The sequence below is a fragment of the Cydia strobilella genome, chromosome 2 (assembly GCF_947568885.1).
Source record: "Cydia strobilella chromosome 2, ilCydStro3.1, whole genome shotgun sequence".
Lineage (NCBI taxonomy): Eukaryota > Metazoa > Arthropoda > Insecta > Lepidoptera > Tortricidae > Cydia > Cydia strobilella.
Window position 1 is genome coordinate 12,151,558 of NC_086042.1, and position 23,477 is coordinate 12,175,034.

The 23,477-nt window shown below is 37.6% G+C and overlaps 1 protein-coding gene across 1 annotated transcript in view; it reads right to left on the bottom strand.

The window, feature by feature from the left end:
* Nucleotides 1-23,477, bottom strand: part of LOC134752358 (collagen alpha chain CG42342) — a 273,495-nt gene that overhangs the window by 16,003 nt on the left and 234,015 nt on the right. Inside the window, exons 2-11 of the mRNA XM_063688041.1 lie at nt 16,527-16,597; nt 15,461-15,496; nt 15,022-15,057; nt 11,758-11,793; nt 11,233-11,304; nt 9,507-9,560; nt 8,496-8,675; nt 3,686-3,791; nt 1,787-1,875; nt 128-262 (exon numbers count right to left, since the gene is read on the bottom strand). Coding sequence (XP_063544111.1) covers nt 128-262; nt 1,787-1,875; nt 3,686-3,791; nt 8,496-8,675; nt 9,507-9,560; nt 11,233-11,304; nt 11,758-11,793; nt 15,022-15,057; nt 15,461-15,496; nt 16,527-16,597 — 815 coding nt within the window. The remainder of the gene's footprint in view (nt 1-127; nt 263-1,786; nt 1,876-3,685; nt 3,792-8,495; nt 8,676-9,506; nt 9,561-11,232; nt 11,305-11,757; nt 11,794-15,021; nt 15,058-15,460; nt 15,497-16,526; nt 16,598-23,477) is intronic.

The following is a 23,477-nucleotide window of genomic DNA, read 5'->3' on the forward strand; positions in this document are numbered from 1 at the left end:
GCAGTGTAGCAACTGTTAAGTCATAAGACACATTCGAGGATTTCCCCGCTTTTGTTCGGGAAAATCAAGTAAAAATATTTTGCATAAAATTCAGTAATTATTCCTATAAAAAGCACAGGAATCTCACCGAGTCTCCCTTGTCTCCTTTGTCGCCCTTGAGGCCTGGATATCCGGGAGGTCCGGGCAGCCCAGGTGCGCCCAGCATGCCCGGTGAGCCCATATCGCCATAGTCGCCCTTTTCGCCCTTTGGACCTATCTCGCCCTGAAAAGTGAATTAAAATGTGTTAAAAAAAAACATTAAAAAAAACTAATTTTAATGTAAATAGAATACTTTTTTAAGTTGTCAGTGAAGGTTTCTGTTACTTGTTTTAATTACACAGCGAATTCTCACGAACCTTTAAGGATCACGGAGTCTGCTTATTAAGTTTATATTATCCACACTAAGCAATCTCTACACAAAAGAGGTTTTTTTTTAATGATTAAGGAGGCAAACGAGCAGACGGATCACCTGATAGTAAGCGATTATCGCCGCCCATGGATTACATAGATGATATATTTTACGAATGTAATGTTACTTGTGGTGTTATTAGCAATTTTAAGAGCAACGAAAGTTCTCTAGTTACAAGTAGAATCCGCATATAATGACATCGAAGGGAAGTGACAAATACGTCATACTAAGCGGATGTCATAAGTATAAAACAAAGTTAATCAACTTCTTATTTATGTTAAGCCAGAAGGCGAAAAATTTCCTTATATGATCATATTTTTCTAAGAGACGTTGATATTCGTAGAGGTGGAAAAAATATATGTAGTTCTTGATTATACTATCTTTAATAGCACAGCTTCCGATACACGCATTATGACACTTCGCGCGATACAATTAATCATAATCATAATCGTTTATTGCAACCATGGTGTTGGTTATTTTATTAGAAAGTACATACATGAACCCTACTAGGACGTGGCAACATTTTTAAAAACCTTAATTAATCTAAAACTAAGTTGACATGAGACAAAGATAGAATATAAAAATGTAATGTAACATATCGAACAAATCACATAAAAAAGTCGTTCATTCACAAAGTAACCTCTAACTCGGACTTTTAATCACACTTTACCCGGGTATTTACTATGTGAGTGTCACATAGTAAATACCCGGGTAAAGTGTGATTAAAAGTCCGAGTTAGAGGTTACTTTGTGAATGAATAAACACAAAAAGAAGAAAAAACAATCTTAACTGAAACAGTAATTTGACAGCTTTCGACTTTCGATATTGTAAGGCAAAGTTTTTAAAATAAATAAAAATCGGCAAAATTCGATCAAAATTGACACTTGGCGCGCATTGTCGTTTTTTCTTGCAAAATGCGACAGTGATAGCGGCAAAGCGATGGAACGACCTTAATTAATCTCAAATTACTTTGTGAGAGATGAACTTTATTAATCTTGTACCAATTATCAACTTGTCTCTTAGAATCAAAACTAGGGAAAGTCATGGGGACGGCCACGAAATCCAGCGAATGTGTCAGTATAACCGGTAATAATTTCATGAAAATGGGATTAATAGGTCAACTACGCTTAGTCACTATTTGTCACTATAAGCGAAGTCATCTTATCCAACTTAGTTACAAAGAATTTTATATGAAAACCAAACTTCGCACAGTAATTACGTCATAGTAAGCGGTTGGTAAATACAAGCGGAGTCATAATAAATGGATTTTATGACCATCCACCAATCCAGGCATCTGGCCGCAGTTCATCTCTAAAAGAATATAAAGAGGTGACTTACTGGTTTTCCTGGAGGCCCTTGCACGCCAGGCTCACCGTTGAGACCATCAAGCCCAGACGGACCGCGCGGGCCCGCTTCGCCGCTTTTCCCTGCAAATGCGAAGTAAGTTTAATATGTATGTGCATGCTAAAAGACAGCGTGGAAGATGAAATCGGAAATTGAAAATAAATATAAGGAAATCCATTTATTTTACCATTTAAATGAAATTGAGAAAAATAATATCTAGAAGTGCCAGAACTAGGGGGTTGTACCTAGTGTTTCAATTTGTATTTGTATTACGTCATGGCTCATGGTCAAACTAGGTGGATGCACGGTTGCACACTCGTGTAGTGTTAGTCGCAACGAGTTAAAATTGGATGGGAAAACTATAAATTTCGGTATGAGATTGTCTGAAGGGTTTTAATATTATCTCGTGAAATACAGAGATATTAAAAATATTTATTCTAGTATTTAATCTATTTTAGCTGCGCTCTTCAAAGAGAGATGCGATAACTTGGCTTAACTTTGACTTCACTCATGGCAATCCCTGAGCGTCTTTACATATCTCCGTTTAACAGGCAGCTGCAAGAAGTAGGTAGGTTAAGTGGTCGAACAGATCAAGCCAGTAAACAGAGTTAGAAAGACTTGCATCATTTGAAATGTGACTTACCATTTCCACTGCACACTCGGCGTGAAGCAACGCTGGGTGATGTCAGTAACACAAAAGCGACTACACCAAAAACTACTACAACTGCATTAATTAGTTATCATTTGTACCATTAATTACGTCCTCGCCAAAGCTTAATCTAATAAATAACGTGCAGCGTGCGGCGGGCGCATGCATTAAAAAGCTACTGGACAGCATAGTAAACAGAGAAGAAGAAGTACGATTAGTAAGACAGCTTTTCGATACAATCATTCGCTTCCGAAATTTTAGGTATGTAGGAGCGGTGCTCTCATTAGTCTCATTTCACAGAATAAGGGCAATGCGGATACAAGCTCCGGGTGGGACTGAAGTTAACGAACGTACTTAATAATATTTTAATTTTTGTTCAGTAAATGTCAATCGTCCATGTAGTTAGCAGCCCCAATCTATGTTCGTTTTTGATATTATCCAATGGACGCGTTCATTTGAAGTACATTGCGACTACGGAAGATTTAGATGAATTATGCCAATGGTATTGGGGACCGCATGCGTCGCTGACGGTGACGGTGACGACGACAGGCGAGCTTGTACCCCATCGCACTCGCACGGTGGCGCATGCGGCGCGGCCCCGGCATCGGCAGGGAGTCGCGCGGTAGTTACCCGCTTGCCGCGCTTGCCGCGCGCACCCTTGTCGCCGGGCGGCCCAGCCGGCCCCGGCGCGCCCGACTCGCCTCTCTCGCCGCGAGCGCCCTCCGCGCCTGTACACACGCGCCATCATCATACCCACAAACCTACTCGCTTCTCTCCTTCTGTCCTACAATCTACAACAACATTGACTACTGGTGCGGGGCCTAATGGATCGAGATGGACATAAAAATATTTCAAGCTTGAATTGTGTTTATTGAATTTAATGCAACTCAATAGCTACTGCTATTAAATCTGTTTTCGGCTCCACACCATAAAGCATTAATTTGTTCACAAAGCGCTCTCACCACATTTAGTTAAAGTTTGCAAGTTGTTAATGTATTATTTGGTGTTGAGTGGTGGTGGTTGTACTAGACAAGTCGGTAGTCTTAAACTAAAATATAGCACGAGCAACATTTTTGAGCACAGTAATCAAAATATTTACGCTGCCTTTCCTTAAAATACTGGTGTGTAAAAATTTCGTACTCAAAAAATGGATATCCCGGCTAATTTTTAGTATCAAACGACCGCAGTGTCGGCTGGGATGAGCTACACATGCACTCTACACAAATAATTTGTGGAGTTGTTACCAGGCGGGCCAGGCGGGCCGGGAGGGCCCTCAATGATGCCGGTGGGGAAAGCGTCGCCCTTCAGTGTTGTCGTGAAACCACGTTCTCCTTTGTCTCCTCGATCTCCCTAGAAAACCAATGTCATATTCCTTAGTTAGGATTTAGAACCTCAGTAAAACACAAAATGTATAAATGTTTCAGCAAACAAGACTGTTTGATTATCTTTTCTACATTATAATTTCTAAGTTTTTCAACTTTCCAACTTTTCAATTCATAGTCTGTTAAATTTAATTAAATATTTCGGTTTAAAGAAATTTATTGTCTAAGAAATTACAGAAATTTCACTTATAAGACAACTTATAAATAGCTAACTTAAAGTAATTATTTACAAATAACGCAATAAGCAAGCACTTATGATAATGTTAAACAATAAGCAATTGCATTTTCATGTGAACTAAAATTAAATACAAGAATAAAACTAAGAATCGACCCTAATGGTCTTAACGTAAGGTTTAGATTTAATTGGTTAGTAATAGGAATATATGAGGGTATATTTTTTGTTCGACTCATGACTACCAGACTTGTTTACGGGGCAAGTTAAACGAGACCCTTTGAGCAGTAGTTAATTATTGGTTATTGACAAAAGACAATTATGTATTTTAAATATTTATGTTTGTATGTAAGTTAATTATTGTCGTTTTAAGAACATTTTTTTATTTTACGCTTTTTGGTTTTTATTGTAATAGAACCAATGTATATGTATTATTTGAGATGAAATGGTTTTTATTGTAATAAAACCAATGTACCTATATATGTATCATTTGAGATGAAATAAGTATTATTTAGCCTGTTTTTATGCATATATTCATTTTATATTACGTTTTATGTAGTTATATTTTTTTATGATTATTTTAATTTTATTATGTTAATTTGTTTAGCTTTTTGGATTTACGGATTATTATTATTATTTTTTAAACTGCACATAAGTGAACTACGTACTACAGTCGCGGAAGCAGGTAAGGTACGTGATTAATATTATTTTATTTTGATGTGTTAACAATTTTATTTATTATTATAATTATTATATGTATGGTTTTTTTACTGGTATTTAGCTTAGATGGTAGATATTATGTTAACTGTTATGTGATATTGTTTGTAACATGTAATTTTAATTTGTTTTTAAAAGTTTTAAATGGTTTGATATCTTTCAGGGTTTTAGGAAGGTTATTATATAGTTTAGCACCATCATACATCAAATTATGGGTTCCGTATCTGGTTCTAGGGAAACGTAGCGCTAAGTGATCCGCGTTTCGGAGTTTCATTTTTTGGTATTTACATTTTGTGTTAAAGGTAATTTCCGAATGTATAGTACCATCCAGTATTTTGCTTATTAAGAGACAAGTTTTATATACGTGAATTTGTTTTAAATTCATGAGACCTGTTTTTTGATATAGTGTTTTTGTAGGTGTTATTTAGTCGTAATTGAATAGTACTTTAATAACTTTGTTTTGCGCGATCTGGAGATCTTTGAGGTTGGTCATTGCTGCATTGCCCCAGATTTCAGCAAGATATTCCAGGTGGGGTTTAATTAGGGCATTATAGATATTAATACGAACTTGTTTTGGAAGACAGTTTGAAATGTTGCGCATAGCGGCTGTTAGCGACGTTATTTTAGGCCTTGTTTTAGCTATATGTGCTTTCCACGTGAGTTGGCTGTCAAGGATCAGGCCTAAGTACTTTTCGTGGTCTTTTTCTTCTAAAAGTTCGTTATTTATGTATAAGTTTAGATTTCGTTCAATATTTTTGTTTTTAGCTGAAAAGATAACATAGCATGTCTTAGCGGTGTTAATAGTTAATAAGTTGCTTTGAAACCATTTGAAAAGTAGGTCTAGGTCTTGCTGAGCCTGCTGCATTATAATAGAGAGCGAGGATCCAAAATAAAACAAACAAGTGTCGTCCGCATATAAAGTTAAATGGCCCTGTAGTCCTGCTTAATGTAAATTATTTATATATATTAAAAAGAGCAAGGGACCTATAATAGAACCTTGCGGTACACCATAATTTATAGGCAGCGGGGAGCTTTCTTTCTGGCCTAGTTTAACTATTTGATACCTATTTGTAAGGTAGGACTCAAAAATGTTGTACGCCTTGTCTTTTATTCCGATTTGTTTTAATTTATTTAAAAGCAGAGGGTGGCTGACTGTGTCAAATGCCTTTTTTAGGTCGACAAAAACCCCTAATGCGATATTTTTTGAGTCTATATTGTTCTTTAGTTTAGTAACAAGGTCTATAGTAGCAGAAGTTGTATTACTTTTTGGTCTGAAACCGTACTGTCTTTCAAACAAAAATTTAATGGAATTTAGGTAATTAAATAGTCTGTCATGAATAATTTTTTCGAAAATTTTAGAGATTGTAGGTAAAACGGAGATTGGGCGGTAGTTGCCAGGCTCCATTTTCGACCCAGACTTGTAAATTGGCGAAACTTTAGCGATCTTAAGGGAGTCTGGAAATTCACCATTACTGAAGCAGGTGTTTATACAGTCAGTTAGTTCGTTTACTATTGAATTTTTTATGTATTTTAGGGTTTTTGTATTAATACCGTCCACTCCAGCACTCACGTTTGAGTCTAGGCAAGAAATTATTTTTAGTACCTCTTCAACTGACGTTGGTTTTAGTTGTTGTAGCTCATTTGTACTGTTAGTATTTATATCTAATGGTACATTATTTATTTGTCTGAGTCGAGTTGGGATATCATTACATAAGTTAGAGCCAATAGTTGTAAAATATTCATTAAAGCACTCGCATATTTGTTGTGGGTCTGTAAATATTTTATCTTGATACTGGAGTTTAGGGGGAATGTACTTTGATGTAATTTTGTTTTTAGACAACGCGTTTATGAGACTCCACATTCTATTTGGATCATTTTTGCACTTTGCAAATGAGGTATGATAGTATATTTTCTTAGCTTTGGTGATGTTGACTGTTAATTTGTTTCTTTCCTCTTTAAATTTCTTGCGTATTTCTTCGTTGTTCGGTTCTTTCTTTAGTTTGCGCCATAATTCGTCTCTTGTAGTAATCGCCGAGATAATAGTTTGGTTAATCCAATCATCTTTGGGGAGGTTCAATATCTTGGTTTTTACAGTCTTCGACCGTTCTATAGCTGTCTTGATGTACTCTTCTAGTCCGGAGTAAGCATGGTCTTTGTTCGTGAGGTTTTGATCCAACATTATCTTGTTGAGTTTATCATAGTCCACTGCCTCATATTTTATTTTGTTTTTTCGTTTTGGATATCTTTTTAAAAGTTCTAAGTATATGTGTTTGTGATCGGACATTGCTGAGTCTATGACGTGAAAATTAAAATTATCTTCTAATAGATTGGTATAAACGTGGTCCAGGATCGTCTTGCATGTTGTCGTCTCACGGGTGCAGTATTGTTCTTCGGTATTATTCAGGATGGAATAACCGGATTCTTCGACTGTAGAAATATATTGTGTTGTTGTTTGGTCACGTGACAGGAGGTTGATATTAAAGTCGCCAAATACGATCGATCTTTTGTGTAGTTCAAGTTGCTGTTCAAACGTTGTTAAAAATTCGGTAAGATTTGTTCTACCGGGCCTATATACCACTCCAATATTGAGGTTAAGTTTAGTTAGTGATACCCATAGATAATTGTTTCCTCCTTTGTATTGTTCAAAAGTCGAGATGTGATCAATGCTGTTGTGGATGAATATTGATACACCACCGCCTATTGTGTCAGTCCTTGTATTAGAGTAATGGGAATATCCTGGTAGTTGTAGTAGTTTGGCTTCATCTTCTGTTTTAATCCAGGTTTCAGTAAGCAAAACTAGGTGTGTCGTTTTCGGAATACTTTTTAGGATACACTGGAGCTCGTCGAACTTCCCTGGTGTAACTATGCTTCGCACATTAGCATAAAGGAAGTTGAGGGAAAGCGGGTTACAGGATATTTGTTGGTATTTGTCGAGTATATAGTAATTAACTTTGTCGGTTTCAATTGGTGTGTCGCCGCAGGTATTAGTCGGTGATGAAGTTTGAGGGGCCGTATTTATTCTAGAGAACCACGCATCAAAATGATGCGTGGTTAATAATGGTTGGTTATAAACCAACGTGGTTACCCAAATATTAGGTTTGTAAATAAGTATTATGTTTACTTCTTTTCGTTATATTGGTACCTACCAGGATGGGATTATTAACACAAAGGTGTTCCTGGGATATCGTATATACGTTATGATACTTTTATCATAACTAGTTATCGTACTATACGAATGGCATGTGCCTTGCAGGGACTGTTCGCTCATTTGTCTTTTTGTATTCGTATTCGTACGATAAAGTTCCTACGGCGCAGCGATAACCATACTATTTATACTATACAGACTACAAGGTACTACAAGTACAAGGGATATCCTACGTTTGCATTCTTCCATTCTGCGCGCAACTGCGCTTCTGAACTGAACTCCGTGCTCGCAGCAAAGCCTGAATGTGAATTGTTTGCGACAGCTATAGCAAGATTGACGAGTGAGTCGAAAAGAGAACTTGAAAAGCAGCAAGACAGGTATAATTAAATTGAATCCGTAAATATCAGTTAGTTTTAATTAGCCCGTAAGTTGTATAAGTAGGTAGAAGGTAAGGAATAATTGTAGCGCTTTGGTGTATTACTGTAATGTTACAATATTTTTATGGTTAAATAAAAAAATGAAACGAATTTTCACCTAACACCACACACATGAAAGTGTGATTAAACACTCCTTTATTGTGGAATTCATCTGATGGTGGAATGTACACTTAATAGGATCTCATCCCCGTAAATAATTACCTTCGGTCCCTGCGGTCCGCTTGGTCCCGGTGGTCCGGCGGGTCCAGCCGGCCCGACAGGGCCCGGCGCGCCGAGGGCCCCGGCAGGCCCCGCAGGCCCCGCGCGCCCGTCGTGGCCCGGCAGGCCCTCAGGGCCCGCACCACCTGGTGGTCCTGGGGGTCCTGGCTCTCCGGGTTCTCCCTGTAACATGGCAGCCGAAAATGTTAACATTAATATGTTATGAATAATTAAATAAAACAATATAATTATTTAAAAAAAATTAGTTTGTAATTTTGTCAATAGGTACAAAATTATATTTTTATCTTGACAAATTCAATATTAAGCAATGAAATCAAAAGTACATTATCATGTGTAATTATCATGTACCTACTTGAATAATATCAAAATAAAAATATTTCAATTGGTGAGATAAGAGTTTTGAAGACACTGGCTAAGTAAGAATTATATATGAAATAAAACTATGAAAACGAATTATATCGCGTATATTGAATTTATAATACATCCCCTGGGATGATAATTTTATTTCATGAGTAACTATCACGGTAACCGAAGACAATATTACGAATTATATAGCAAAATTAAATAATGTAATAAATTAAAAGACAGTTCATGCATTTTAAGCAGGCAGACAACACAAAAAGCCAACCCAACGATTCCGCGAAGCAGGGAACACTGCAATATCGTCGCGATTTGCTTCCTGTATTAGATTTTGCAGATCATAAATGCTAGTGTGGCAACACTTTTGGTTTTATAATTTGTAAATATAGATTGGATAGATAGAGGTTTAGAAGGAAGTCTTTGTAAATTCTTTAAAAACGGCTGTAATTAAATATGGATACTTTTTTGAAAATTGTACAGCATTTATAAAGTTTGATGTTCACTGCATGTTTAGTAATTAGAAGAACGTATCAAGTGTTAGTGACTAAGAAATACATCATCGCTCACCTATCACCCATGTGTTAATTTTATGGATAGTTTCCTAATGAGATTAAGAAGTGCGGGCGCACTGACCTTGAGCTGTATGATGGTGTTGGCGGAGACGTTGTGCCCGGCCGCTTGCAGCCCCTACGACGCAAGCGCATCAGTACACACAAAGCACAAACACTAGCTAACTAAATAATTTAAAAGTCTAGAAACCTATATTTATGAATCGTTATGTTTAAAAGAGAAACTGGAATCAACCAATCTATATAAAAAGCGAGCGAGCGTCGAAGTATGGGCAGAAAGCTAGAATGGCTTCGTTTTTCGGGTAAATTGCTTTACTACTGACGCCTGCTCATCTTCTAGGCTTTATTATTCTAAGCACGCAGTTTTTCGACATGCGACCTACGCACTACGAGTTTGATATTAATTATTAGGTACTTGCAATCATGTTTTTTACCCTCGTACATAATTATTATAAGAGTAGGTATTATTATTTCAATTGATAGTTTTTTCTAAGTACGTATGTTATTGTTTTGCAAAGCCAATGTTAATAATTGTATCATCCTCGTAATGCTATAATGCGTCTTTACACATGGGCCGAAGTTAAGACGCGTGATACTCCAAATATCGTTTTCTTTTTAAGTTCTGCTGCAATTTTGACAATAAGTTAATAGTTTTCTTCTACTAGAATATTCCATAATAAGTTGCAAAGGCAATTTTTGTTGAGCAAATGATTAATTTAAAGTTTTAATGATTGATAAATTATAATTTTTGTTTACATTGCATACAATCATGTTGTTGGCATACAGTTTACATCGAAATTCTATTTAGTAATTCTGCATTTCGGTTTAAAGAAATTTTTATTGTCTAAGAAATTACAGAAATTTCTCTTATAAGACAACTTATAAATAGCTAACTTAAAGTAATTTGAGGGATTAGACCTACATAGTCAACTCTAAGCAAAAAATTACACATGAAGCGCAACGTAAAGAAAACAACGTCAATAACGGTCACCGTCTAAAAACAAAACACAAGCGTCTACGGTGAACCGCTACTACGAGTAGGCTGGTCTGATACCTTAACGGCTATGATCTCCGCAGTGGTGTACGGACTGATTTTATAGTTGTCGACGGAGCGCTTCACGCCCTGCAAAGCGCGCAATGTCCAACGTTGTAATTTTAATTTAAAGTTTCGCATTATATGTAGTTGTTGAGTTTTAAAATAATCATCAAATGTCAAGTAATCTCTTGAACAATGCCACAATAAATATCTTCAAAAGACCGATACGTAAGGCGGTCTTCACATTGGATGCGGATCCGCAATTCCGCACGCCGCTCTGGTCTGCGAGCAGGACATATCTATATACGTGCATACCGCTGTCTTGCTCACGTACCGGAGCGGCGTGCGGAAACGCGGCGTTATCGTTCGCGTAGTTTTCGGGAAAAATATATTTTTATTTTAGTACCGGAACACTACAACTTTTTCACATTTTTCACAAAAAGATTTTAGAAAAAGGACCTTTGATCCATTCTCATAGTGTCATGTAACGGACGTTCGTCGGATCGCTTCGCAAGTTAGCTGCTCTGGGTGCCTAGCCAAGATGACAATCGTTTGCGCTACGACAACGAAATTCTATCTGGCTCCCTATCGCACTACCTAACATGTAAGAGTGATAGAAACAGAAAGTGTTTCGTTGTCGTAACGCAAAGATTAGCATCTTGGTTTGGCCCGCTGTATGACTTAATGAAGTTATTTCTAAGCTAGGTATAGGTAGGTACTCGAGCTCTCTTATACTTATAGTTAGATGTGTTACCTTAATGGCAGAGAAGACGTCGAACCCAGGGCTGCCGTGCTCGCCCTTCTGCCCTTTGTCCCCGGGCCGTCCCTGAAAAAAACACATGGCAGGTTTAATTTTTAGGGTTCCATACCAAAAAGGTATAAAAGGACGAAGGTTATGGTGTGACTCTGTCCGTCCGTCCGTCCGCCCGTCCGTCTGTCTGTCACATCGCTAAATATCTCGAAAACTACTTAAGCTATCGATTCGAAATTTGGAATAGTCATGAACAACGCTAACCCAGACACATTGAAAGTGTTATTTTTTTATTTTTTTTATTAAATATGAAAATGCCCCATATAAAGACGGGGCAAAATTTCAGTCTAGTACCTGACCAAAATTTTTTAAATTTGACATTTTTTTTAGGAGTGACGAAACTATCCTGCCAGATTACAAATAAAATAAAATAAAGAATAAAATCTATAGAAATCTTTTATGTTTACTCGTACTGTTAATACCTCTTTAGATAGGAAGTTGTAAAAAAGGATGGCAGAAAACACTCACCGGATCTCCTTTTGGGCCGTCCAGCCCAATGGGGCCCTGTAAACAAACACACACGATCATTAGTACAGACGCCAACATATTTGTTTACATACAAAGCTCTTAATACCACTCCAGGAATCACTACAAAGACCCACACAGTTAGGTAGAATGAGTAGAAGAGGGATGACATAGTAGAGACATATAGCATGCTGTGATTTAGAGCGTCGATCTATAGGTACGTCAATTTGTTAGGAAGATATAGTCGTTCGAATTGTTAGCTGGCCCCGAACGGCTTATCCTTTGTCTATTGTTCAGTAAAACCGCATGTACTGTGCTACCTGCATAAAAAATGGTTCGGTCACTTTAACCAGACATTGAATTACAACTATGGAAATTACAATAAGATTTAAAATTAACAAACTATTAATAGTTTGCGATTTCTTGTGTGGTCCCTCTACGGTTGCTGAGTGCCGACGAGTCGAACGCTACAGAACTAGTCTAAAATGTGTCATCGAGATGCGTAACAAAGGCACGTTATCGGAGAGCGCACCTACACTGTCTTTTTTGAGCGTTGGACTAGCTCAGGTGCCAATTAGAATTACTCGACCCTTTGTTGCAGGTAGCAGCACATGCGGTTTTACTTAACAATAGACAAAGGATAAGCCGTTCGGAGTCAGATACAAATCGAACGACTATACATGATTTGAAGCTACCTCTAAATTTGTATTACTACAAAACATATTTCTGGACTAATATCACCATTAACTGACTGATAATGGACCTTATCTCGTTAGAATACGGTTTAAGAATAGTTACTTAGTTAACCATATTGATGACGACTCCAACAACGATGTTAGTTTTTACTAAGTCTTTACTACTAATACGAACAAGTATGTTCATTTTAAACGATTGTTTCATATCTTCGAATCCCGGTAAGGGAATATAGGTACTTGTGCAATGAGCACTAATTTTAATTTCTATCGGTCCAGACTGAATGTATTAGAGTATTCAATTAGAATTACATATGTTACCGTAAAAAGATTTTTAGTAAAAACGCGTTTTCCCTAATTAAAAGTATTTTACCGAAGGAGTAGACAGTTCTGTCTACACACTTAATTGTTGTTCTGTATTGGCATTGTATGGTGCCTAATGAAAAATAAAAGGTAGGTGCCTGCTTAACACAATTTTACGAATCAAGAAAGTAACCAGACAAACAAAGTCACGACTCTGCAGTTTCCTTGTTAGGTGCAAATGCCGAAGGGTGCAAATCAACTCGTCTGTCAACATCAGGGGCCGGCTAGTTAGCGCCGCACGACGAGACTAGAATCACAATCCTCTCAATGACAAACATGTTATCGTCAGGGCTTTTATATCGATCACTTACCAAGCGATCTCCTATGACTAACCAGTATAAGTGTAACTTAGAGATCCGTGCCAACTATGCACTTTGGGATCACAATTATTGGTTCGTTCAAGGTGATGCACTCGGGGGAGTAGTCACAGTAACAACTCTAACGATTTAGCTGAAAGCATGGCGTCCTAGTCTAAAAAATACAACTAACATCCAATTTCCAATCCCGATCTTCACGCCGGATTTTACCGAACTCTATTAACTGTTTTGATAAACTAAAATTTCAAGTAGATTGTAGTACTGCCAATTTGAATTGTGATACCTACAGGGTTTTCCAAACGGATAAAAATATCCCATGCAACACCGAATCAGATTAACGTTGGAAAATAATTATATGTTTATATATTTTTTTACAAAATACCTGTTCCTTTTTCAAATTCTGTACCTAAACAACTACACCATCTGCTATAGATATTGAAATACAATAAAGACTAGGATAGACTAACATATTTGTGTTTTTAAATTCAAACTAAACATTATAAAGCAGTCCTGAAAATAATTTGCTAGCAAAGGCGGAAATAGCATATCGTTAAATTTTATTTTCCACAGAACAGAGTGATTCGATATATTTTTGTTGTTCATGCGTTACGATTTTCCCGGCCGGCTGGTCGATAAATTCCATGAAAATTATTGTGGATATTTAAACAACGAACATGATGTGTGACGATTCGGCTGTCATGGGTTGCGGTTTAGGGCGTCTAGGGATATCATTAACACGTTTATATGCGTCTATTTGCGGTGTAGACCTAGTGATAGGTTTAGCGAGGATTATTTCGAAACTAGTAAACATTTATCAATGTTTGGGTGTTTATATAGCAAACACAGAGAGCACCTATTTGGTGAAGTGGAACTGATGAAGAGCATAATTTTGGGATCGATGTGTCGATAATTTTTTGGTAAATCATTTGAATTTGTATTATGTCATTAAGTAACGCCTCGAGGTTACAAGAAATATTTCTTATAAGATATTATTTCAAGGTAGGTAAAATAAAAAGTGCAAACGTTTAAAAGTAGGTTGAAAACAAGCAGTTTTTAACCGTACGGCATTATAGTTACAGTAAATAACCGGTTTTAGTTATGGTACATTATCATCGAGACACTAAAATTGCTCAAGATTCCCGGGAAAATGACATCACTAGCATGACCACAATCACAATGGCTCGGGGTAATTAATCGATGCCCGCGCCTCGCTTCGACGCGCTTTAGTTCCTCGCTGCAAAGGCTACTTGCAAGAGTTCTTTGAACAAGGCATAACTGTTCCATTACAAGGAAAGCCCGAGTGGGAGTGGTTGGGACAAACTTTGCTAATGAGATTTCTGGGTTAACCTGATTGGGACCTTTTTTGTTTACTCTCTACTAATTATATTTGTATAATCTGCTTATTTATTTTAGGAGAAAACATTCCTTTATTACTTAACCTCCTAAGGCCCAAGGTCCTACCTATAGTACTTTTTCAGTTCGATGAAATTTAAGCCCTATGCATTTGGAACAGTTGCATTTCTTTTGTTTTGTTAAATTTTCAAACAATTCAAAATCAACTCTATTCTGCACTATAGGTTCATATTTCAGTGGCAAATTTTGGATTTTTCATTTGTATGGCTGGGCCTTAGGAGGGTACACATTCATTTTTTGATTGATCGTCATAATACGATCGTCATACACGAAATATTTTTTGTATATTAATTAATAAGTTAAACAAACTTTTTAAACTGTTTAGTTATACAAAATGCAAAACTTCCTTAACGTTAGTTAAATAAGTTATGAAAAAGCGTAAGTACATCTGCACTACCAGGGTTGTAAAAAGTGGAAAGGGTTTAAAGTGTTAGTGGTAGATGCACGGAGATGCTAGGGGCCACACCGGGGTCTGGGCTTACCATGAAGCCTCGTTCTCCCTTCTCGCCCTTGCTCCCCTGAAACGTCACACCGGTACAGACACCGCACATCGAAAGTGAAATAAGAAATAAGAATATCGCCGTGGGATGCGACAAGGCGCAGATAATAGAATTCGTGCCTTGACGTGTTTCGCACATATAGTGTTAGAAATTCTGAAAACTATCTTAAAATCTCTTTGAAGTTTAAAACCTGCCATATTTATCTTGAGCTTACCGAGATACTAACATTTTATGTGCGGGTTTCAAACAGGAAGAAATAAGTGTCGTGTCATCCTTGTATTTATTTAAAGAAACAATATGCAGGATTTTAGACAATAGACTCAAAGTATGGTCAAGATTACATAGATCAGATGGCACATATTTACAGAAATGATTTTAAGAACAAAACGATAAGTTAAATAAAGTAAAACAAAATAAATACCGGGAATCCATTCTTCCCAGGTGCTCCCGTTAAACCCTGCAAATGAAGGAAAATAAACTTAAGCAAAAAAAACGTAAAAAAAATCACTGAAGCGATTACATTTGAAATCCTAACTGAAAACAGTCGTACGAGGACTAGGCTTCATTATAAAAAAAATACTGACACCTATATTAACTCTGCTGTTGAGCCCACAATGAATATCAGATTTCTCGGGTCAAAATTGGTAAGTATATACATATATAACTAGACAAATTTCAAATGTAGGCACATATAGATTTTACTTTATTTAAAAGAGCCTTTTTTGAGATATAATTCTAATCGGTGTCACTCTCCCTCTATAAAAGGCCTAACCTATATAAAAATATATAAGATACTAGTATGTATTTAACTACGTGAAATAAACAACGAGTCAAGAACGTTGTTCACGACTGTTTTTGATGTGTATAGGGGAAGGCCGGGTAATCACGAACGCTGGGTAATCGCGAACGCTGGGTAATCGCGAACGCAGCTGTTTGAACGTACGAACGTTGAACGTAGTTATTCACCAAATAAAACAATTAAAATAAATCCCTACGTTTCGAGCCCTTTACCAGCACTCATGGTCAAGGGTAGACATAGTGACTTATTCTATTTAATAGGTACGGTCTAGCCTCGTGCCGCACAATGTATATACATCAAGTACATTCAGTTTCGATGAAATGGTAAATTTTCTCGTAAAATTTTCGACCAAATGAAATTCAACCCAATATTGTCTTCGCTTACCGCGATAGTTACTCATGAAATAAAACTATGAAAACGGATTATATCGCCCGTTGACCACGAACGCTGTAAAGGGTTCGAAACGTCGGGATGTATTATAAATTCAATATACGCGATATAATCCGTTTTCATAGTTTTATTTCATGAAATTCAACCCAATTAAAAATACAACTAGATTCAAACTTCCTTAGCAATAATTTTGTATGGTGGGCGGCACGAGGCTAGAAGAGGTATAACGTTTTTTTTGTAACAATGTTATTCGAGAGTACCACAGCGTTTTGTTAAGTTTACATATAGATTTACTTACCGGCGGCCCTGCCTCGCCAGTGTCGCCCTTCTTGCCCTTCTTTCCTCGCTTGCCTGGAGGCCCCGGTGGACCTGAAAAATACAAACACAAAAAATAAGTTCAACAAAATTAAACTGACAGACTATTCGACCAAAGGACATAAAGGAGTTTGATCAACATCATATTATTATAATATAATTATGCAGTATAAAAACGTCAAAATGAGAAGGAAACTTCTCATCTTAGCGCTTTCCCGGTTGCATCTTCCTCGCATTGTCCCGGCTTTTTGCCACGGCTCATGATGGGAGCCTGGGGTCCGCTTGGCAACTAATCCCGAGAATTGGCGTAGGCACTAGTTTTTACGAAAGCGACTGCCATCTGACCTTTTAACCTAGAGGGTAAACTAAACCTTATTGGGATTAGTCCGGTTTCCGAAAAACTCATTGGTACGAGCCGAGGTTCGAACCCGCGACGTCCGGATTGAAAGTCACACGCTCTTACCGCTAAGCCACCAGCGCTTGTAAATGTAAAGAATAAAGGTAATTATAGATAATCACCACTTTTGACATTGCTAAATCAAAATTATATAGAAGAATAAGTGACTTCAGTAAGTTTACTTTCTGATAGAAGATTTCTGCTCCCTGTTACGGATTTTAGTGTAGGTAAGTAAGTACTTAGATTTCCAAAACTATTAACTTAATTGTTTTTAAAAACAAAACGTCTTATTTTAACTCAATCCTTCTGTAACACATTGCGATTTCACTGTATATGAATCACGAGGCAATAAATGGAAGGCACCGACTGCTGTGACGCCTGTGACGTCACCGAACGTGCGTGGCATCACGTGGTTGTCGAATGTCGATGTGGAGTGCTCTCTCTCCGACGGTTAATGGTCACTCGGTCAGGTACCGCGGTCACAACGCTGGCGTGCTGGAATGGCTCTAATTTGAATTACGAATTTAGAACAACCCCATTACCAACTGTTGCTGGTTGTTCATGCCAGAATAGAAAACTTTAGGCATATTAAAAAATACAAGCATTTTTCGTTTTCTTCCTTTGGGTTGTTGAGATAATAAAATTGGAAAATTACTATACCGTAGGGGTGCAAAACCTTAAAAATACTAGTAACATGACACAGAAAGATATATAATTATATTATTATACATTCAGTATAAAATAAATATTAAATTTTTCACCATCACACAATCATACCTTAGAAGGAAAAGTAGGTAACTGCGTAGGTAATTATAAGGTGTTCTTTGGATTTCAGAAAAACTTTATGTGGAAACGTCCATGTTACAGAAAAAAAGTAAAAAGTATTAGGCAGATTCAACCGATCCAAAAGGACGGAATCTTTATATCTCACGGTATGTAACAAACTAATCTGACACTGTCGATGACATATATTTAAATGATATTATTGTCCTGATAAGCGGGCATCTAGCAGTAATGATAGTAAGCGTTTTTGACCAAATAGAGATTAATAATCGCTTAAATTTAAATAATTCCATTTGACCAAGTGCCGTCTGCATGCGCTTGTCGATGGCGTCCACTCAACTTAACGTCGGCTTAATTAACATGCTGATTTGACGTTATGTGAGTTTTTACGTTTGCGTTGTGAGTGAGTAAAAGTGGATCATTCGACAGATGACATGTCGGCCGTTTGACCGCGTTTATGTTTCGGAAAGGGTTGGTTAAGTGGACGCTTTTCTGCTTTGAATGTTTTGATAATGACTAGTATGAAATTATGGCTTAGCTACTACAAGTACTAAATTTGGCAAATATTTTATAATTGTAGATTATAAAATATCCGAAAACGTTGTTGCAGAAATATGTGAGAAATGTATACGTTAAACCAAATTTTGTGTGAAATAAAAACTTAATTTATTAGGTATGTGCCATTGGTAGGTACCCAAGAGACCAAGACCCAGTCGTGTCAGGTGCACGGCAACCTGCCGCTATGCTATTTGCCAGCTGAACTGCAAGAATTTTGTGTCTAAGTAAATTCTTAAAATGACAACAATTTTTTAATACAAATTATATAAATCAACAAATGACTGTAACTTTCTTATATGTAGTGACGTGACATAGGCCCGAGATTCGAAATCCAAATCCGCAAATTGCCCAAAGGATTTTCTTGTGACGGAGTACATGCCAACGGCGTGCCCGGCCGAGCAATTGGTGCGGGCGGAGGCGGGTCGTGCTGGGGTGGGGAGGTGTCCACTAAATTTGATTTGATTTGCGGACAAATTGAGTGTCGCGGAGCGGGACGCGGGGTGCAGGAGGAGAACATCGAGCCTTCAGCCCTACCACGAGGCTGTATTTCAGCGTTCGGGTTTACTTCTAGAAGGTAGTTTTCGTTTTCGAATTTGTGTTCAAAATAACCGAGTGTTGAGAATGCTGAGAAATTTTCCTACATGCCGACATTGCCGACAGACAATGACAGACAATGGGAGCTATGACTTATATAGCGCTATGATCGAGCTATATAGCTATAAAAATTCGCAGTCGGAGGGCCTACCGACGAACCACGTTCGACGTGTTGCCTCTCGATCGCACTTGTAAATCGTACGTAAGTGTGACAGGGAGGCCACACGTCGAACGTGGTTCGCGGTAGGCCTTCTGGGGTTAATGTTTATTTGGGCACAAACGGTACATGTTTCTTATAACTAGTGCCTTATACATAATTCATAAACCAGGACAGTAAAAATATAAGTGAATTCTTCAATAATATATGTGATATCAATTAAGTTCCTGAGCACAATTAAAAGATAGAAGTACAACATAAAGAAGGGATCTGTGCGAGTTTCAGCGGTAAGGCCCGGAAACCGTTTTTCCGGATGATCGAGAGCTGGCGAGACGGAATAACAACATGTTTTTATGTGCCCGTGCCAGTAGATTCTATTCGGCTCTGAACCGCAATGCCGCGCGCCAGAGCAGCAGAGGCATCGGGCCACTTCATATTGGTTGATTACAATCCAATGGTCAGTTACGAATATAATTTAGTGAGAGGAATATAATCTACAGAGATTTTTGTATTTAAAGGGCGTTTGGATTAAATCACGAAAAAAGTTACCTATTGACTTAGGGAAAGTGAAAGTCTCCGTTTCAGCTTGGGCAAAAATAACCCGGCTGTTTTCCTCTAAAGGTCGCATTTGTCAAACCATTTTCGTGAAATTTTGTGAGCAGGTTCAATGGCGGAAATTGGCACAAAGGACTAAAGAGCCATAGGGTGTATGGCGCTTAAGACGATTGTGAGTTCGTTGTAATAATGACGCAGCGAATTATGTATTTTATATTTTTTTCATTTTTTAAGCTTATCCCGAGGTCTACAGATCACGGTGCCACTAGTTTACTTACGTTTTAGGTGGATATCATAATCGTGCTGCAACTATTTCAGTTAACTAATACGCACAACGTGTAATAAATAAATAATATAAATAAATATTATAGGGACATTCTTACACAAATTGACTAAGTCCCACGGTAAGGTCAAGAAGGCTTGTGTTGTGAGTACTCAGACAACGATATATATATAATAATACTTATATACATAGAAAACATCCATGACTCAGGAACAAATATCTGCGCTCATCACACAAATAAATGCCCTTACCGGGTTTCGAACCCAGGACCACCGGATTCACAGGCAGGGTCATTACCCACTAGGCTAGACCGGATGTCAAAATATTATTAGATACATGTATATTAGAATATTAGATAAGCCTTGCGAAATAGTTAAAAAATATTATCCTGTAACTAATGCGATTTCATAATTTTGAGGTATGAGCATGTATTAAAAAAAAGGATCTTTGTAATCTGGGCCCCCTTCAATTTATGAGAGTTGGGCATTGTGTATGTGGGCCTGAGTTCTTACCGCCTGACCGTCGTCACGGGGGTGTGCGGGGTGCGACGGCCGACATGGTTTTCCCGTGGCCGAGTGACGGTGACATGTGACTGCCGACTACAAACTGCATGGTCACATTAAATACTAACCTATCTTCCCGACCTGAGAGGAAATTCTATGTGAAGTCAAAATGACAAAAAAATTAAAGTATAGTTTCATACATCAACATTTTATATGTTAAATCTGTTAAGTACTTATATAAGGTAAGTGGAAGATATTTTTTCCCTACAAACATTCTTAGTTTCTCTCCTTTATTTGACATTAGGCAAAATATTTGAATACCGTAAAATTTCAAACATAGGAATTCACATACTAATCTGCAAGTGTTCATCTATTATTGCCTTTTGTAGAAAAATTTAAGGTATGTATGTGAGTGGGTGAACTTCAAGAGTATTTAGACTAGTGTGTTACGAACGGAACAGTTTTAAATTAACTTTAAAGCTTGTCTTATCCCACTCTTGGCCAAAAGCCTCCCCCAATTTCTCCGCTGGTTTCTGTTCAGAACTTCTTCAAGAAGGACTCTAACCTCGGATCTTGATTCGAGTTTTCGGGCTTTCAATCCGTAGTGGTTTTGCCCCACAACTCATTCGGCATTCGGCAGACGTGACCATCGCTTCCCATTTTAGCGTGGCCGTCTTCAGAGCTACATTGAACGATTTGGGCCTACTGGACTCAATTCACCAACTTAACACCTAATTAATATGCTACGCTCCATGGCTCGCTGGAAAACCCCAAGTTAGGACTGCCGACCTTTGGTCAGACAGACCATCAGACCAATTAAATTTTCACTGACATCTGAATAACATCTAACTGGTGTTCAGTTCTCGTGCATTTCGCTCGTATTTGTCCGTACAGATATTGGCGCGGGCGAGACGCACGATAAATAACATGATTCAAATATCATTCTGATGTCAGTGTACTTTCGAATTAGCCTGCAAGTCTGTGCAGCGTAGGTGAGAACTGATAGTAGCACATGTTCATGAGCTTTCGCTTGAGTGACATCGGAAGATTACCTTTCATCGATTAGTCCTATATAAATATTGCTGACACACATGTTTAGTGGTATTTTAATCGGAATACCTCTACTCATCCTACAAGTCTGTACGTAATTCATGTTCAATCATGACGACGTCTATACAACTAAAGCAATCAGTAACGAAATGGAATACCTAACTAAATATAGTAGGTATAGTATATGAGTGCACCTTTTCGACAGATGCGAAAACGTATCTGTATCGCTCGACTATGTAAGTATTATTATACTTAGCTTTTTACGTTCGATCTATTGCGTTTGAAGATGACGGAATTGTAAGTATGATGTAACTTTTCTTTTTGACAGCTTTGCCTGGACTGTGTAAATCAGTTAATGTGCACAAATTAATTCGCTTGTCCACAGCAGGTCTATTCAAATAGTTCTTTTTAACATTTATTGTGCAGAGAGCTGTAGTCTTGTGCATATGTAAATACTGTGCTTCAGTCGCTTTTCAAGTAGTTTGCACAACCAGTTTGCACAGGATTTACGGCTTTATTTTAGTTTTGGTTTCATTTGGTGTATTCTCTTGGTCTATATTTAGACAATACGACGCGTTGTTATGAATGCGAAATAGCAGTTAAATAAAGAAGGCGAACAAAATTTACGGAAGTAAAATGCATTTTTAAGACTGATATTCCCAATATAAAACAATGAATGTTTATTTCGTTTCATTTGAAATTCTTATTTCAAGAATAAAATTTGCATAATTAGATAAAAACTGAGAAAGCTCAAACACATTTAAAACATTATTCTACGATGAACTCGGTCCATGCAAGGGTACGTTACGCGGTTGTGTTCCCAGCTGTTTGCGCCCGCGCGCCGCTCTCTGCCCGTAATGAAATCTAAACAAACACCCCCTGGGCCGCTCGAGCTAGGAGCAACAATAACACTCGACAAATAATATCCTTTACCGAGCATAATCGCGATAATAAAGAGGCTAGCGGGGTCGTCGCCCGCTACGCGCTGTAAACCACGTTGCTACGCCTCTACGACGTAGCCGGCGTGTCACCGCGGCTTTCCATTCTTGTTTCTGCCTCATATTATTGAATATTCTAGTATTCGCAGAATGCAATGCATGTAAAGAACGCAATAGACTGTGAAAACTCAGTGAACGTGAAGAATGTTGAAGAGATAAAGTTTGAGAAATATTTTATACGTTAAATGTCATGATGATAATTGAAAAATATTTACATTCAAAAGAAATAAACTTGTCTGAATGCCAATTTGCTCAAAAATATCTGAACGTGATACGTCATTTGACATTTTGCGTCATGATAATAGAGACCGTTCAGATATCTGCGAACACCATGGTCGCACCGATATATCTGATGGTATTTTTTCTATTCTCTTGAACTGTCCATCGAATACGACAAATCGCTGGGTAACATAATATAAAAGAAACGTTCAACGGACCTAGTGTCATTGAACCTTAAATGATGCAGAACACACATACATCATACACACACACACACACATCACATCTTACACACACACATCTTATATACAGATTATTTGTATGTAAGATGTCTTCTGGCGCATAAAATTATCGGCATGTACCTATGTATGTATATCGCAATAAATACGCATCAACATAATTCTTTGAAAACAAACAGATGCAACGAAAATTGCTGGCGCTCGCGGCCCCGGCCTTTATGGGGACCAGGGACGCTTTATGATGGTTTAATTTAGTTTAAAGTACGGACAGACTACGGTTTTACGATTCCTGTCGCATTTTGCTGGCTACATACGTACGTTGTAGGTAGGTACGTTTTGTTAGTCGTATAGAATGAGATTGGTGTTTAACTCGTAGCAGCTAAAATTTAAACATATAATATATACAAATCAAATTAAATAAGACGCAAGTACACCTAAAGTAGATTATTTGCGTTTTTTAAAGATGTATATTATTTTAGAGCTCTTCTGTGGTCCAAAAACGGCAGCCTGCCTCATAGTGTCACAGCCTACCTACTTGCTTAGAAGTCCGAAAGTTTACCCATTTTAGGTTTCACTGGGAAAACTATCTTGATCCATT